The sequence below is a fragment of the Camelus dromedarius genome, chromosome X, assembly GCF_036321535.1.
Source record: "Camelus dromedarius isolate mCamDro1 chromosome X, mCamDro1.pat, whole genome shotgun sequence".
NCBI lineage: Eukaryota > Metazoa > Chordata > Mammalia > Artiodactyla > Camelidae > Camelus > Camelus dromedarius.
The window spans coordinates 25833075-25849793 of NC_087472.1; the positions used below are offsets into that span (position 1 = coordinate 25833075).

The 16719-nt window shown below is 47.4% G+C and overlaps 1 protein-coding gene and 1 non-coding gene across 2 annotated transcripts in view; one reads left to right on the forward strand and one right to left on the reverse strand.

Moving 5' to 3' along the window:
- The first annotated feature begins 3364 nt into the window (after window positions 1–3364).
- The window catches only part of KIAA1210 (KIAA1210 ortholog), a 57739-nt gene continuing 44384 nt past the window's right edge, over window positions 3365–16719 (forward strand). Inside the window, exon 1 of the mRNA XM_064482810.1 lies at window positions 3365–3492. Coding sequence (XP_064338880.1) covers window positions 3413–3492 — 80 coding nt within the window. The 5' untranslated portion in view covers window positions 3365–3412. The remainder of the gene's footprint in view (window positions 3493–16719) is intronic.
- Window positions 5492–5563, reverse strand: TRNAG-ACC (transfer RNA glycine (anticodon ACC)). The gene has a single exon. It is a non-coding gene; the product is annotated as a tRNA-Gly (tRNA).

Consider the following 16719-nt stretch of genomic DNA (forward strand, 5'->3'; position numbering starts at 1 on the left):
CAGTTCCTAACCAAGTAAGGAACAAGCTCAGCCCTTTTTGGACCTAGTTCAGAAGACAGAGGCCTCCGAGAAGAAACTTTATCTGGCTGGTGATTGCATCGGCCGGCCGGTTTGGGGCTGCGTGCGTGTGGGAGCTTGGCGTGCAGAGCTGCCCCCACGTGGCAGCCCCCAAGGGCAGGCGCACAGCGCTGGCCCCTATGCACCCCAGCGGGCAGGGCGCGTAACCGGCCGCCGGCTCCCTCGGAGGCACGATGGCTGGGTTTTACGGTTGCCTGAAGAACCCAGAGTAAGTGGCGGGCGCAGTAAGCGCTGCAACTGGACTGTACGGAGTGGAGACTGGCAGAGCGCCGACCGCCGGTATGGGTACCTCTCGCCGCTCAAGCCGGGCGCCGGCTGAGAAGAGGCGTAACTGCGAGCTAGTCGAGCGCGCGCGGCGGGACTCTAACTCGCGGCGACGCGCCCGCCGGGTTGGGGCCGCACGCTCCTGCGAGGGCTCGTGCAGGTGTGCGTGCGTGTGCGCGTGCGCGTGCGCGGGACAGCGGCGGCGGGGGCGCGGGAGCCCGGCGCGCGCTTCCCGGACTCGGCCGGCCTGGAGAGGGCGGGGCGGGGCGGGGCGGGGCGGGGCGGGGCGGGGCGGGGCGGGGCGGCTGGACCCGGAGGCTCCCGCCTTTCGGGTTTTCTCCTTCCCGCCGCGGTGCCTGCCTGGCTCACCCGAGTCCCAGGGAGCGCGGGGCCGGGCTGGGAAAGCGGAGAGTGTTCCCAAGGCTGTTGAGCCTGTTGATTAATACACTTGCAAGGCAAGGAGGGAAGCACCAATAGGAAAATTTAGCCGAGCCGCCTTGACTGACTTGGGATACCTAGTTATTCCCGGGGTTTCCTTTCCTGCGCATCGTGATGCCCGACCTCTTGGTGCAAGGGCACTCTTTGGAACCCCTGCGGCCTTAGCTTTGCTATACTTTGTAAGAAATGGCTCAAGGATCTGAGGAAGGAGAGCTGCACGAGGAGGATGTTTGTATAACAGGCGGGCTGGGGAGAGAGACAAGGGCAAAGCTATAGGTTCCAACTTGCACATGTTGAGAAACTTAGCCCATATCGTCTTCAGTTAAAGCGCCCCACAAACCCGGATTTTACAAGGCTAGGAACACCATTAAAATAATGTTCCCATTAAATAACATAGTTTCAGTTACACCGAAACATTTTCTTCTGGCACCCGTCAGCAGCCAGCATGACTGGAAATAAAGATATGGTGGTGGGATCGTTGGGGCGGACGCTGGGGGAAGAAATGGGAGAGAGAGGAGAGGAAGGAGGAGAGAGGGGTGGAAAGAGGGAGGCGATTTGGTGTGAGTGGAGAAAATCACTTTAAATTTTCTGAGTTGCCTTCATTTTCTGAATTTGTTCTAAGCTGTACAATACCTAGTCTCCCAGTTATTTGATGCGGCACTAGCTCCAAGCAGTTTATTCTCACTATGTGTCCACAGAGGTGTTTTTGGATGCTGGGTGTGCATATTTCAAGCAGTGACAACAGGAAGAAGATATTAAGCAAAATGGATCTGGTCATATGGTTGTGATTATTTTCCGTTTTCATTCATAAAGCTAACAATCTTCTCCCTCAGCTGTCACAATCTGGAATTCCATCAGAAACCTCACTCGCTGCAGGTCTCCAATAGTCTAGTGTTGCACGGGTTCGCCTGGCCCCTGCAGTTTTCTGCCTTTATGGAAAGGCACTATGTGGACAGGGACTGGTGGCCTCTGGCCTGCAGGCCCACAGTGGTATTCCATGTGGTTTTTAGTGGCACCCCATTTGAGGTGGCAAAGACAGGTGGTTCGGGCGTGGGTAGATTGGCTGCCCCCTTCTGCTTCTTCCTCAAGATCAGTACCAGAGCACATTCCTGCAATTCTGATGGGGAATGGGCCTGGAATCTTTAAACTCGAAACATGTTCTTGCAACTGTTTTAATTTGTGTGTGTGTGTGTGTTTTCAAAAATTTTATTATGAATGATTGTTGAGTTTTGTCAAATGCTTTTTCTTTTTTATTGAAGTAGAGTTGATTTACAATGTTGTGTTAGTTTCTGGTGTACAGCACAGTGATTCAGATATATACATATATATGTTCTTTTTCAGATTCTTTTCCATTATAAGTTAATACAAGATATTGAATATAGTTCCCTGTGCTATACAGTAGGACCTTGTATATATATTTTATATATAGTAGTTTGTATCTGCTAATCCCAGACACCTAACTTATCACTCTCCCAATCCTTTCCCATATGGTAACCATAAATTTGTTTTCTGTGTCTGTGAGTCTGTTTCTGCTTTGGAAATATGTTCATTTGTATCATGTTTTAGATTCCATGTTTAAGTGATATCATATAATATTTGTCTTTATCTGGCTTACTTAGTATGATAATCTCTAGGTCTATCCATGTTGCTGCAAATGGCATTATTTCATTCCTTTTTTATGGCTGAGTAATATTCCATTGTACATATATACCACAACTTCTTTATCCAGTCATCTGTGGATGGACATTTATGTTGCTTTCATGTCTTAGCTATTGTAAATAGAGCTGCTATGAGCATTGGGGCTTGCAACTGTTTTTTAACCCCAGCTCCCAGGCTCATTTCACTGTTGTGCCCTCAACCTATGGCCTTGGATGGATACTGTGGAAGTTACAAAGTTTTCCTTGTGTAACTCACCATAGCACCAGATGACAGAGAGTTAGACCATGAAGACATTGGGAGGACGAGGGAGATGACAGCCATTGCAGTGGGAGATGATAAGGGCGCTGTTATTGCTCCCAGGTGGTTGTGCACACCCTTCCTCCCTTGACTCAGGGCTGGCTTCTGTTAGATCCTCCTGCTTCCAGATACACAAGGGGCCCTTCTCAGGGTTCCTCCATCCTAGTGTCTGCTTTCCATGTACGGAATCTGGGGCAGCCTGAGGTCTTTGGGGTGGAAAAGGGAGACTCAGTAGACCAGATGGCCTTTTCCTGTAGCCACCATTAAAAGTCTGAGCTCATCTGATGATTTATTGAATCGGGGCTGAAGGAAGAGGAGAAATGATGAGGGCATTTGAGGAGACTGAGTCAAGCTTTCTACACCTAAGTGGCTTGGAGTCCCTTGCAGGACTTAAAAGGTATGGAGACTCAGTAAACATTCAAAAATATTGTGCACCTGCTCTGTAGCAAGGTTTGTGCTGAGCATCGTGGGAGAAACTTTTGCTTCCTTTCCTGGAACCAAGTGAGCACAGGGCCTGGCACTGATATTTGTTGAAAGAATGTTGTTGACTGAACCAAGATGCCCTTGAGGAGCTTGCCTTTTTAGGGAGTGGTCAGCCCAGTAAACAGCAGTTTGCGGGAGGTGGGGTGGGAGGTACAAGCTCGGTAGGAGAGAATGTAAAACAGAGCAGTTGCCAATGGAGAAGCTGGAGGAGAGAAGTGGGAGAGAGATAAGAAGACAGAGGAGAGAGGGATGGAAACAAGGAGCAGAATTTGGGTGAGTGAAGAAAATCCTTCTCAATTCTCTGACTTGTCTTAATTTTCTACATTTGTTCCAAGCTGTACGATATGCAGTCTTGCAGTTCTTTGATGCGGTGCTAGCGTCCCTTCTCTGAGCTTTCTCGAGGGCTCCAGGGGTAATGGGAGGGGAAGACTGGGAGGGAAATGGGGCTGCTGGAACATTCACTGCTCCCCCTGTGAGCCTTGGCTTTCCTTCCCCCTCCATCTCTCCAACAATTCCCTCAAGGGGTTTCCTAGAATCGCAGGTTGGCTGCCTCAGATGGGTTGTACCCCTTCAAGGAATCCCAGGAGGGCTTGAATGTTGAATTTGGGTGGAAACACAAGACTGGCTCCCAGTTTCCTCTCCAGATCACAGTTGCATTCTAGATTTTATATACAGGTGGATACATTTATTATGTAAGTTGGAGATGTTTGGCCAGTGGTGGAGATGAGTGTATTCAGAGCGATCCGTGCCCTTGTGGGCTTGACTCCGTGTTGCTTGTCCCCTGGGCCCCTCGCTTGAATCCGGTCAGTTGCTAGGGTATCAGTTTGGGTGTTTAAATCCTGAACTGGTTCTTGTTAGAGATAGCTCTTGCTTAAGATAACTAACTATTAAAATCTGTTCTCTTCATAGACATAGAATGACAGCAGGTGACAGGAGAGTTATCAAGGGATCAGTGAATGTGCTAATTGGTAGAAGGGAGAAAATAGGAGTCTTGAATTATGCGAGACTGTTTTTGTGCAAGTACATGAGGAGATGAAGGAAAAGCATAAGAATTTTCTTAAGCAGACAAGATCCTGTAATGGTGGGATGGGTGCAAATGTCTTCATTTTGAGGGTAAGGAAGCCGGACTCCAGTTGATAGGTTCCATTTGGTCTTTCACAGCTTTCTAAGCAGGGTTCCATTTGCTGTAGGGAGGCTTCTTTTCCTGGGGAATATATTCAAAATGTGGGAAAGTATGTTATTTCATCAGTAACTAAAATTTCAGCACTTTGTGTGGGAACATTTACACTAGTTTCTTTTGAATTCTTTGAAAGCCCATATTCTGTTGGGCAAACTTTAGCATTTGGGGAATTCCTTCACCAATTTCTCACGTAGTACAATATTTCTTGTTAGTTATTTCTGGGAATTAGTAGCCGAGATGCAGTATGTGATGTGATTTCCTCTGTTGTTTCCTAATTGATTTTCTACTCTGACATTCCTTTAGCTTTTTACACCAATTCAATTCTTATCCTTCCTTCACAATTTCATAGTTAGGGTTAATGAATAGCAAGTTGGAGGAACTAATCCTGTGGTACATTCTAGTGACCCCTTCTTGGCATCTTCACTCTCATCCTGCTGCTTTAAATAGTTTTACTCTTTCATTAAATCTTCAATAGCTTTTAAAACCACTCATTCAATGCAAATGACTGTAGGCTGTGATTCACTAGAAGAAACGAGTTTCAGTGAAATGGCATGTTATCAGGAGGCCAAGTTATGGTAAGTGATAAGATTTGCCATTTGACTACTTCAAATGCTTGTGCTAACCTTAACCCAGAATTTCTCTGCACAAGTGTGGGGAGCAATTTTGCTCCCCCAGGGGACTTTCGGCAATTGTCAAAACTAGGAGGAAGGCGTGCTTCTGACATCTAGTGGGTAGATGCCAGGGATGCTGCTTAACAGCCCACAGTGCACTGGACAGTCCCCGCAGCAAAGAAGTTTCCAGTCCCCAATGTCAACAGTGTCAAGACTGAGAAACCCTGTCTTCAGTTAATAGCATTTTACCAAAGGAGAAGCCTGAGGAGGACCACCCTGGAGTGTTTGCACTAGCACTATCCAGTTGCAGTTTCCATGGTGATGGACATGTTCTCTATCTGGGCCGTCTAATGCAATAGCCACTAGCCACGTGTGGCCACTGAGCACTTGCAGTGCAGCTAGTGTGATGGAGGAACTGAGGGGCTTTTTTGCCACCAGTTTTTTTTGCGGGGTGCTAATTAGGTTTATTTATTTATTTTAATGGAAGTACTAGGGATTGAACCCAGGACCTCGTGCATGGTAAGCACGCGCTCTGCCACTGAGCTATACCCCTAACCTTGAGTGATAACTGTATTTCATTTTAATTAATTTAAAGTTAAATAGCCACATGTGGCTAGTGGCTTCCATATTGGACTCAACTGTAGAGGCACTCTAGTCTAGTGGAGTGTGGTTCTGGGACCACAGTCCTGGGGTTGTGTCCCCAGTCTACCACTTCCTAGCTTTATGGCCATGGGTATGGCATCGAGGCCTTCTGAACCCCAGTATCATCATCTGTCAAATGGGGGTAATAATGGGACCTACTCCTCTGAGGGTTATGATAGGCAGTGAAATAATGCATGAGAAATGAAGCATGTTACCCGCGCCCAGTACAGTAAGCATTTGCGAGATGTTCGTCATTATTGCCAGAGATTTGTGATTAATATTGTAATTGTCATCATGTAAATGGGGCTTCTGCAGGGCTTACAAAGGAGCCCTCCCCTGGGATATTATTTAAAGACCACTAACTCTCAGCCATCACAGCATCACCTATAGGCATGTCCCCATGAATTTTGGGAGCCTTGGTTTGCTTATCTGTAAAATAGGAACACTAAAAAAATAATAATGCTGCTTCCCTGTTTATGTCACAGAATTGTCCAGAGGATCAAATGGATGTGGAAGTGCTTTGTCAAGTACAAGGCCATCTATCAGTGTAAGGTTTATGTTACGACTTTGCTCACAGGAGTGCTTTTGTTTTGAGTTAGTGCAAAAGTTCTGCCTTGGTAGAACTGTCTTAAATTTGGAATGTGAATGCCTGTGTTGGGGAGGCTGTATTGGAGGACAGCAGAGCCAGGAGATCTTCACGATGTTGAGGCCTCCTCTGTCTTTAAGGATACATGGAAGCTGGGCATTTGGGGTCGGGAAACCCGGGCAGTGTATGGACCGGCCTGGCTCCCAGGCTGCTAATGAAGTAACAAGTCATCTGGCCCAAAGGGAGAGAAGAGGGCACCTCACTGCAGCTTATGGTGTGCTATCAAGGCCATGCTGCCCCAGGGCTCAGCCACCCGCCATAGTGTCTGGCCTGAGAGGTACACACATACACTCACTGAAAGTATTTGGCCCCACGTGGTGGAAAGAGTATGGAGCTTTGGAGTCAGACATGGGTCTGAATCCTCACAATGCTCCTTCCTAGCTGTGCAGCTGTAGGTGAATGCCTTTGCCTTCCTGGTCCTCAGTGGTCTCATCTGTATAATGGAGATAATGACTCCCACATCACAGTGTTGTCACAAGGGTTAAATCAGGTAACTGACAGGCATGGAGGTTGCCCTCAGTAAACGTGAGTTCCCATGCCACCTAATGTTGATAAACAACTTTTAACCAGCTCATGAGTCCTAATCCCGTTTTTGGTCTTCTGGAATGGAAAAAGAAAATGAAAGTTTTCTGCTGTTGGCATGGGAGAACTGAGAAGAGGAAAGGGGACAAGCATTCTCCTTGCTGTGCCACTACTCCGTCCAGAAGGGCCATCGGAACTGTTTAGGGACAGACTCGGATGAAGGCTAGAGCATGGGGCCCTGAGTTCGTCACAATACAGTATAAATGAGGAGCCCAGGTGGCCTCGCCTGGGCTTGGGTGTTCCCAGAGAAAAGTCACCATACCCTGAGTACCCAGAGAGAGGCTTTCTGGGCACAGTGGGCTTCCCAGGCCTCTGGAATTAAACTCCAGCCCTATCGGTGGCCACTTGATCCAGTGACTGCTAACAAGCAAAGGACACAGGTCGGGTGCACTTGGCTGTGCCCACACGCAGCTGGGGGCCCCAGGCCCCAGTGCAGAGAGCCATTTGATAATGCTGCCGGTCACCAGGGAGCTGGCTGCTGGGGAGAATGCAGATAACTCCAGGAAGTCTCACCTGTACTCTGGGGAAACCAACGAAGACATAGGGGGACATAGGGGATTAACAGCATGGGAAGGACAGGCAGCCTTCCCACGGAGAAGGGAGGGTAATAATGATTGCCACTACCATGTATTGAGCATTTACTATGTGCTACACCTCTTGCCGGGGGCTCGATGTGAGTTAGTTCACCCAACTGTGAGAGTGGAGCCCTCTTCTTTGTTGAACACACTTCTCATCTCTTCTTAGCACATAGTAGGTGCTCAACAAACAGTTATTAAGTGAGTCCTCACAGTTAGCCTATGCTGAAGGAGCTCTAAGCCCTACTAAATAGATAAGGAAATCTTGTTTTTGAACAGTTCCATGATTTGTTGAAGAGCCCAGCTCTTATTGACTGAGAGTCGGGATTCGCACCTAGATTTGTCCAAGTCCGTGGTCTAACCCTCTTGCAAGTACATCATGCTGCCTCCTCAGAAGGTCAAGATGCCAGATTTTCTTCAACAAAGGCATATCTGTTCAGAAATGACTGGATCAGATTCAAGAACACCACACAAAGACATGATATTGTGACATCCATGCCTCCTTCATCCCACCCACTGCCTCCATCCCCCCAATTCTGTCCCCAGATGAGTTCATTTTACAGATAAGAGAACTGAGGCATGAAGAAATTATATGACTTGTCCAAGGTCACACAGCTTGTCGGGATCTTTATTAGTTTGACATTTTAGCCCTCAGAAAACTCAGAGCCTGACAGGGAGGGGAAGAATTTCATCTATTGGGGCCAAGGCTAAATGGGAAAAAATTAATAAAGGGCCCCATATTGTTAAAGCAACTTACATGAATTTTTTTAAAGTAGGAACATAAAACACAGTACTCATCTAATTTGAACATTTGGAACTGTATTCCTTGTTACAAATTATAACAATATAATTCAGTTATCTGCTATAGTATATACAGTAGATGTTCAAAATGGGGAATAGAAACACGAGAAGAGAAAAAGAAGAGATACAGACATGGGAAAGTCTAGATATGGATAAGAAAAAAGTAACAAATTGCAGGCACTGTATTTCAGAAAAGATTGCTACTAAAGATGAATAAAGTCATGTTGCTTTTTTATATCAACAAGGTCATTATCCTCTGGGGGCCTCACTGGGCCAAGGACCAGCCCATTCTATAAGCTGTGGATCATGTTACTTCCTTATTGCATCTCCGTCTCCCCTTTCCATAAACCCAACTGTTCTGGAAAAATGGAGAGTAAATTATGTCAAAGGGAGACTCTTCTGAGTTCCATGGGGGCTGAAGAACAGAAAAGAAAAGAAAAGAAAATGCCTGGGAGGCCAGGCATATCTGCCTGTTCAGATTTTGAGTAGAGCCCAATAGGTAAGGCAGGAAAAGTCTACTCTCCTGAGTTTGCATAAAGCATATGAACAGAGGTTTCTGTGTTAGTTCACTATTCACTTATGATACTTGAAGGGAGTCTCCAGAAATCATTTAATAGACTAAGATGGGGGAAAATTTCCCAATAAACCTCCATGTCCTATTTTTGAAGGATATAATTTTACTGAGTGAAAATGTGTGTTTCTTCTGTGCAAATGTCAGTGATCTGCAAAGACCTTATTTCATGTAGAAATGGCCTGTGTTTGGTTACTCAGAGTTGGAGGAAACTCTCTGAGATGAGATTGTTAATTCTCTGATAAGGATGAACTCCTGATTTGAAAAAAGATTTTTTTGGTATTTCCTTTGAAGGGGAAAAAAGAATGAATAGGGAATTTTCAAGTCAAGTATTTTGCATTTTTTAAATGGGAAAAAATAGCTTAGGTTTCTAAACAAGATAAAAGTAGAGGTTTCTGAAAATGTCAACAGGCTTCAGAAAGACGTGCTCCAAAGGCTGGTTTTCTGTTGGTCAACTCAAGCCAGGCTTACAGGGGTCTCTGCAAAATCGGGCCTCTCTAGGGATGAACTGGGAACTTTAAAAGATTGTCTCAATGAATCAGAGGATCCTGGAATGCCTGAGCTAGAAGGACCCTTAGATCCAAGTCTAGCCTAATCCCTTACTTCTTAGGTGAGGAAACTGCAGCCCAGAGAAAGAACTTGGTGTGCCCAAGGCCTCACAGCTACTTAATAGCAGGGCTGGGCTGTCAACTCTCCAAAAGTTGCTATAGGTCTCATTGGAGGTACCAGTCTTAGAGGCAGAAGTTAGAAAAGCAAAGCATCGTCCTTTGTGGTCGCAATTCCCTCTGGGCATCATTCAAATTTGCTTTTTCTTCACCACATTTTCCCTGCCATCCATTTCTTATGGCTTCTCATTTTCCAGCTCTCCTGTTCCAGCCATGCCCGTGATTTACAGTGGGGTTTCCTCGAAGCGGGATGTTTGGACTCTGTACCTCAGAATCACCCAGGAGCAATGGAATGTTCAGATCTCTGAGCTCAGCCCCAATGGAAGACTCCAAGTCTCTGGGAGTGAGGGCCCCAGAATCAGCGATTGTTATGCAGGCTGGTGACTTGCAGCCTTCCTCCTCAGACCCATTTCTCACACCACTGTCCATATCTGTACTAGTAGTTTTATTTATGTATTTATTTGAAGAGTTGATTTTCAATATGGTGTTAGTTTCTGGTGTACAGCAAAGTGATTCAGTTATACATATATACATATTCTTTTCCATTATGGTTTATTACTAGATATTGAGTATAGCTCCCTGTGTTATACAGCAGGACCTTGTTTATCTATTTTATATATAGTAGTTTTATCTACAGCACTATTGACAATAGCCAAGACATGTACTAGTAGTTTTTAAAACCCTACTATTTCTTGAGCACTTATTTTGTACCAGGCACTGGGCTATTTTTCATCCATCATCTCATTTATTCCCCAGATGCTGGCTGTGTGCTTCCCTCTCACTCTCAGATGGGAGAGGGGCAGCTGCCTTGCACCACGATGTAGGCACCCCTCTCGGGCACTGCTCCCCGGGGGGCTTTCTTCCCACCAGGCCATTCTGACTAGGGATTCTTGCATCTTATAGTTGAAGGAAGCCTGGCAGATTTCTCCTTTCCTGGTTCTCACTGCCACTATTCTTTTCCCATGAGGTGGCTACCCTGGTGGGAAAGGATTTGCGCACATCATTTGCTTCTTCAGAGTGGCAATCATTTTCCTTTCGCTGCCTAGGAGTGACAGGGGCTGAAGGAGGGAATGAGCTTGGGCCTGCAGTGAACACAGAAGAGAACCAGGAGTCTTCTTCCTGCCCTCGGTCATCTGGGCCTTTCTCTCCTCCCCCACTAGCTGCCTCCTAGCCTGGCCCAGGTCCAGGTCCTCTTTCTGGGGCTCCCTCTTTCCCTCTGGGTATCCTGTCTACCCCCAGGCCCTGGGGCACTTCATTTTCTAATCTGTTGCTATCTGGGGTCCCTTGTCCTGAAGCCTCCTTCCTGTGGCCTGTCCATATTTCTCTAGACCCTTCTGGCTTCTTTTGCAGGCACTGGACCTAAGAGGTATGAGAGTCAAGCGTGGGAGCAGAGTTGACCCTGAGCAAAAGGGATGTAGGTGAGCCAGGTTCTGCCCCTGCCTCAGTGCCCCAAGCACGCTGGGCCCAGCCAGAGTCCTCAGGCTCCTCCCGGTCACTCAGGGTTTGTGGTTGTCACTTGCCCTCTCTGTCCCCATCCCCAGCTCACCTATACTGACTCTCAGTGCCTCAGGCTGGCAACAACATTTTCTGCCTAGTAAATGGCCCACATGAAATGGGCTTCCCCTACAAGGCCTTTCATGATGACTCCAGCCTATACCAAGAGGTTCCTTCTAGTCCCTTTTGCTGTTTTAAATGGAACCACCCAGAGAAGCACCATTTAGGACCTCCTGTGGCTAGACTGCCTCCCATCCCCCAATACCCCCACCCGAGGTTCCCCTGTACTCTCACCTTTCCTGTTCTTTGCCTTCATTTACAGCTAGATCTCAGCTTTCTAGTCCTGCTTTGCTGCTTCCTGCCCAGCTGGGCTTTGTGATGTGTTTTGGACACACTTCTCCAGCTTAACCTTGATGCTCTGCCTCATTTCTGCCTTCTGGTCCCCTGTGCCATGCCTGTGTGCAACACACACGCTAGTTTCCTGTTCCATGACTACTGGGCCCTGCGGACTCCTCCTATATGGAGTCAGTACTCAAGAGTTTAGCCTTTGAGTCCTCATCATAAAATGAATACTTGTCATAAAATATCATAAGAGAACACATGACAAGTTTGTCTCACCTCCTGATTTTACAAATGTGGGAACTGAGGCCCAACAAGGAACTAGAACCAGGGCAAGGCCACAGGGAGACTCTGTTAGAAGGGTAGAATCAGGACCCAGGCCTTCTGGTCCCCAATCAAGCACTGCTCTCCATTTTTCACGTGTATTTTTTTCTTTGTCATCAGGGAGTGGGTCATTTTAGTAGAGCACTTCTGGGCTCTGGAGTCAAACCACCTCAGTTCAAATCCTGCCCTCACCACGTACTTGCATGACACCCTGAGGAGTTACTTAGCCTTTCCGTTGCCTCATCTGCAAAATTGGGGAGGAGTGCGACTAAACAATACCTACCTCACAGGGTTACTCTGAGAATTAAATGAGATGATGTATGCAAAACCCTTTGAACTGTGTCTGCACATATTAAATGTCCAGTAAATGTTAACTATGTCAATTTTATCATTGCCTCCATAGTCTCTAAAACAGGACTGAGTACATAGTAGGTCTGTGTGAAGACTTTGAGGTACAAACAGAGAGGCCCTAGGAAATAATATTCTGACTTGGTAGTCTGGTTCTAATGGTGGGTTCTAATTCAAATGGTGGATATTTTAGGCTGTATAGAAAGGGAGAGACCAGAGAACCTTTGGATAACTCTTCCTGTAGCTGCAAGTAGGCAGCTGTCTCCTGGCCCTGCTGCAGGGCTGTCTGTGGAGTCAAGGGCTAAGAATCGAAGGTCTTCAAGACCCTCAAACATGACCTTGACCGAGAATGGCCAGGGCTTTCAGATTCTTGGAGGCATTTTGATTCTAGTAGGCCTAGGCCCCTTGGGGGCGGCAGCATCACCCCTCCTTCTGCCCTTTCCCTCCCTGTGGAGACACAGTTCACACTGTGACCTCTCTGCTTGACCTCTCTGCTTCCCCCCCAGAACTGAGAGACTGAAGGCTGTTTATCATAACCATGAGGTGATTGCCTCCCCAGCCCCCACCCTGTGGGCTAAAGGACCTTAAGATGAAACCAAAAAGTTACAAGTTGGCTTCACAAAGGTCACAGATTGTTCAGCTTGGGCTGGGGGAACATTCTTGTGGCCAGGTTCTCTTTCCCCTTTATCTCCCCTGCCTCCCCCACCAGGGAACCACTGCCAACACAGTCCAACCAGCCACGTAGAATTCACAGCCTGGCCCAGTACCACCCCCGCTCTTTTCTTCTTCTTTTGCCTTTTTTCCCTCCTTGGAGGGTTTTTTGCCCCACCTCCTCCCTCCTCCCTGGTGGAATATTGACTGCTGGGAGTAGTAATAACAAATAGATGATGAACTAGAAAGCCTCAGACACACTCTGCTTGGGATGGACTTGAGAGTTGGCAGAAAGTTTGGGTTTAGAGCTCTTGGTGCCCAACACACGCTTAAGGCTGTGAAATCCATCCTCAGGGCCCGTCGACTCAATTCTGGCTCTTCTTTGAGTCTCTCAGGGTCCTCATGCTTCCTACTCCTCTTGCTGGTACCCCACTTCAGCCTGGCCACCTGAGAGGTCCATGCTACAGACCTAGCCCCTTAATATGATGTGATCTCTCATCACAATATACATGTCCAGTGAGCCATTTGGGGCAGGACTTTTCCTTGTTAAAATGACCACCAACTTTGCAAAGATGTTAGGGGCTGACGATGACCTGACGAGTCATCCAATTTTTCAAGTCCTATAATGGGCCGATATGTGAGATTCTTTGGGGCCGGAGTGAGTGGTCATTTAATACTTAATCAGATTTTGCCAAGTAAGGAGGGAGCAGAGTGTAGTGATCAAACTATGGGCCCTGAAATCTACCAGAATTGCGTATGAGTCCTAGCTCTGTTACTTACTACTTGCATGGCCTTGCCCAGATTACTTAATTTCGGTGAGACTCAGTTTCCTCATCTGGGAAATGGGGCTGAAAATAATAATAAAAACAAAATAAAAAGGCCTTCCTCATAGGGCTCTTGTGAGATTCGATGAGCTGATGCCTGTAAAACCATTTTTTTCAGTGCCTGCCTGGCCCAGAGTCAGGATTTAGCAATTTCATTTGTTGCATTAATTGTGTAATGTTAATTGCCTCCAACTGTGCAAGAACAGAGCTTTCAAAATTTTTTCTTTTCTTTTTTTAATTGAAGTATAGTTGATTTATCATGTTGTGTTAGTTTCGGATGTACAGCATAGTGATTCAGTCATATATATATATATATATATATATATATATATATATATATATATACACACACATATATTCTTTTTCATTATAGGTTATCACAAGCTATTGAATGTAGTTCCCTGTGAGGAACAGAGCTTTTACTCACTGGATATGTAGGTTGACAAGACAGAACAAGACCCCATACCAGCTGGGCTTTGAGGCCGCTAGAGAAATGGCGAAAAGAATCTTTGAGGCCAAGTTCTTTGCCTTTTTCACCCCCTGCCCCCACCAGATGCTCTAAGGTATTAGGGGTGGATGAGTCTGCTGTTTCTGATCTGCTCCTGGTCTCCTCTAGGGGTGAGGGGCAATGAGGAGGAAGGGAAGGCAGGGCTGGAGGCAAAACTAGAGAGCTTTTAAACAGAAGTACTGGAGGAGGAAAAGGCACAAAGAAGGAAGAAGAAGAGGAGGAGGAGAGGCTGTAGCCAGTGTGGCTGTCACAGCTGCTTCTCTAAGATAAGGCGAGGATCTTTCCTCTCTTCTCATAGTGAGATGCAGCGCCGCAGAAATTTTGAGCAGTCTTCCAGCCAAGACAGCATGTTCTTTCGAAGCTGCCTCCCATCTCCAGTCCAAAGACATGCTCCCCGGATGACGATCAGGGTGTTGCGAGGTATTCATGAAGGGGGCTCCCCTGTGGCGGGGAAGTGAGGGCAGGAGGCTGTCATTTTCCTCTGGCCTCCTGGAGTGGTAGGAAGGCCTGGGGGACAGAGTGTAGTGAGCACCCCTTCTAGAGCAGGGGTCCGAGGCAGGAGTCCCCTAGAGCGTGTCTGGGCATCTGCTTGATGGTTCTGGTGGCCAAATGCCCACAGGTGAGGGCGTGGAATAGCTCTCATCCAACTTCCTACTGACACCCATGCGCATATTCAGGGCTGGCTTTGAAGGGGCTGCTGAAAAGGTCTTTTCAAATAACATGCCACCAGAGCCATGCAGCAGTTTCTGCTTTGGGCAGACACCCCACCAGGGATTTCAGAGGCGGGATCAATGACCATCAAGATTGTTCCCTTAGTCCGGGATGGCACTCATGTTCGTGCCTAAGAGCAGCAGCAAGCAGACGTTCCGGAGCTAACTAGCTGGCCGGGAGCCTGCTAAGAGCTGCTGCCGCTCTTGGCCCTTGCTGCAAAAATGTCCGTCATGCCGATGACCTTGGAGAGCCCTGATTTGTCCATGGAAGTAGTCATGTCCTGGCCAGAACTCGGCCTCAAGCCCCCACCACCCTGAGTGAACGCTGCCATCAGCAGGGCGACTGTCCACATCAGAGCCATTCTGATGGCTGCTGGGCTGGCCGGGTGGGACTTCTGGATCTCACTGTGTGATCTAAGGGGTGGCCGTCTCCATCATGGAGTCCAAGGGCTGCATTTCAAGAACTGGCCAAATCTCTGGTGTCCTCCTGCCAACCTCACGCCAGGAAAAGGGGAAGAGGGAGTGACCATACTCCATTAGAAGTCAGCTTATTTTACAACTAATAAGGGGAAATGGGGCCCTTTCTCAGACTTTCACTTCAGGGGTGGCCCAGGTTTCTCACTGAGCTGGCAGCCACGCAAAAGGCATTCCATCTAGGAGTAGCTGGGCACTTTCTCCCCCTGCCCCCCATCATACCTCAGAATGACCAGCTCCACGACTCTTCAGCCACTGATTGGCGGACACCCAACACACATATCTGGCTGAGGGGCCAGAGTCTAGCCATATTTGAAGGAGTTGGAGACATTCTCCTGAGGATCAGGAAAGCCATCTCATAGAAGATGAGCCTTCAGGGGCTTTGGCATGTTCTGACATTTTGTCAAGGTCTATCTAACTTGCTCAGTTGACAACTCACTTGAGGGACTGGCAACTTCTGTTCTTCATAAAGAAGTGTTTGTGGTGGGATGGGTTGGGGAAGGGGGCAAAGCATCCCCTCATGGGCCACTTACCAACTTCTGTGTTGCAGCTTACATAGCTCCAAACCTGCCCCACGTTTGGCTTCTTGCCCAATTAAGCTGGGGCCTAGAGGACTTGTATTCGTATTCTATTGCTGTTTAACAAATGACAAAAATTTGAGTGTCTTACTACACAAATTTACTCTCTCTCAGTTTCCATGAGTCAAGAGTCTAGGCAAGGTGTAGTGGGCCCTCTACTCAGGGCCTCACAAGGCTGCAATCAGTGTACCAGCCAGAGCTGAGGGCTTGTTTGAGGTTTGAGGTTATCTTCCAAACTGACTGGTTGTTGGCAGAACACAGTTTCTTTGAGGCTGTAGGGTTGAGGTCCCTACTCTTTGGACAGCTGTTAACCAAGGGTTGCTCTTGGCCACTGCCATTCTCGGCCACATGGTCCTCTCCCCAACATGGCATTTTGTTCCTTCAAGGCCCACAGGAGAGGGTCTGCTGTACCTTTGAATCTCTCTGACTTCTTTATCTGACCTCCAGACCCTCTTTTAAAAGAGTTCACCTGATGAGAGCAGGCTCATCTACCCTGGGGGTGGGGGGTGGATTTACAGGCCATGCAAACCAGGGAGGCAACAGCCCTGGGGGCCATTTGCCTACCACAGACTCTGTGGAAAGCATTTTATCCTATCAGATTTTTTTTTTTTAGTAATGAGGCCAGCTGCTTCTCATTAGCATTCCCCACTCTGGGAAGGCAGCAAAGCTTTCAAGCAAAGTCTGCTGAATCCTTGAACTTGAACAAGGCTGTAGTTCAACAATTTCAACCACCTTGGAAGATAGGCCTTTTTCCTTGTTTTGTTTTTTCTTCCCCCCCCCACCCCCCAGAGCCCTTGCTCAGCCCTCAAGTCAGACCGTTTGAGAAGGAAAAGGCAGCTCTGAGGCTTAAGCATCTGGGGTTGGCCTAGAGAGAGCAAGCATTTGAATAATGACTGATAATAAAACTTTATACCTCTGCTGGGCCAGACTTCCTGATGACCATTATTCCATGACTTTATGCCCCTTGGAAGTGGTTC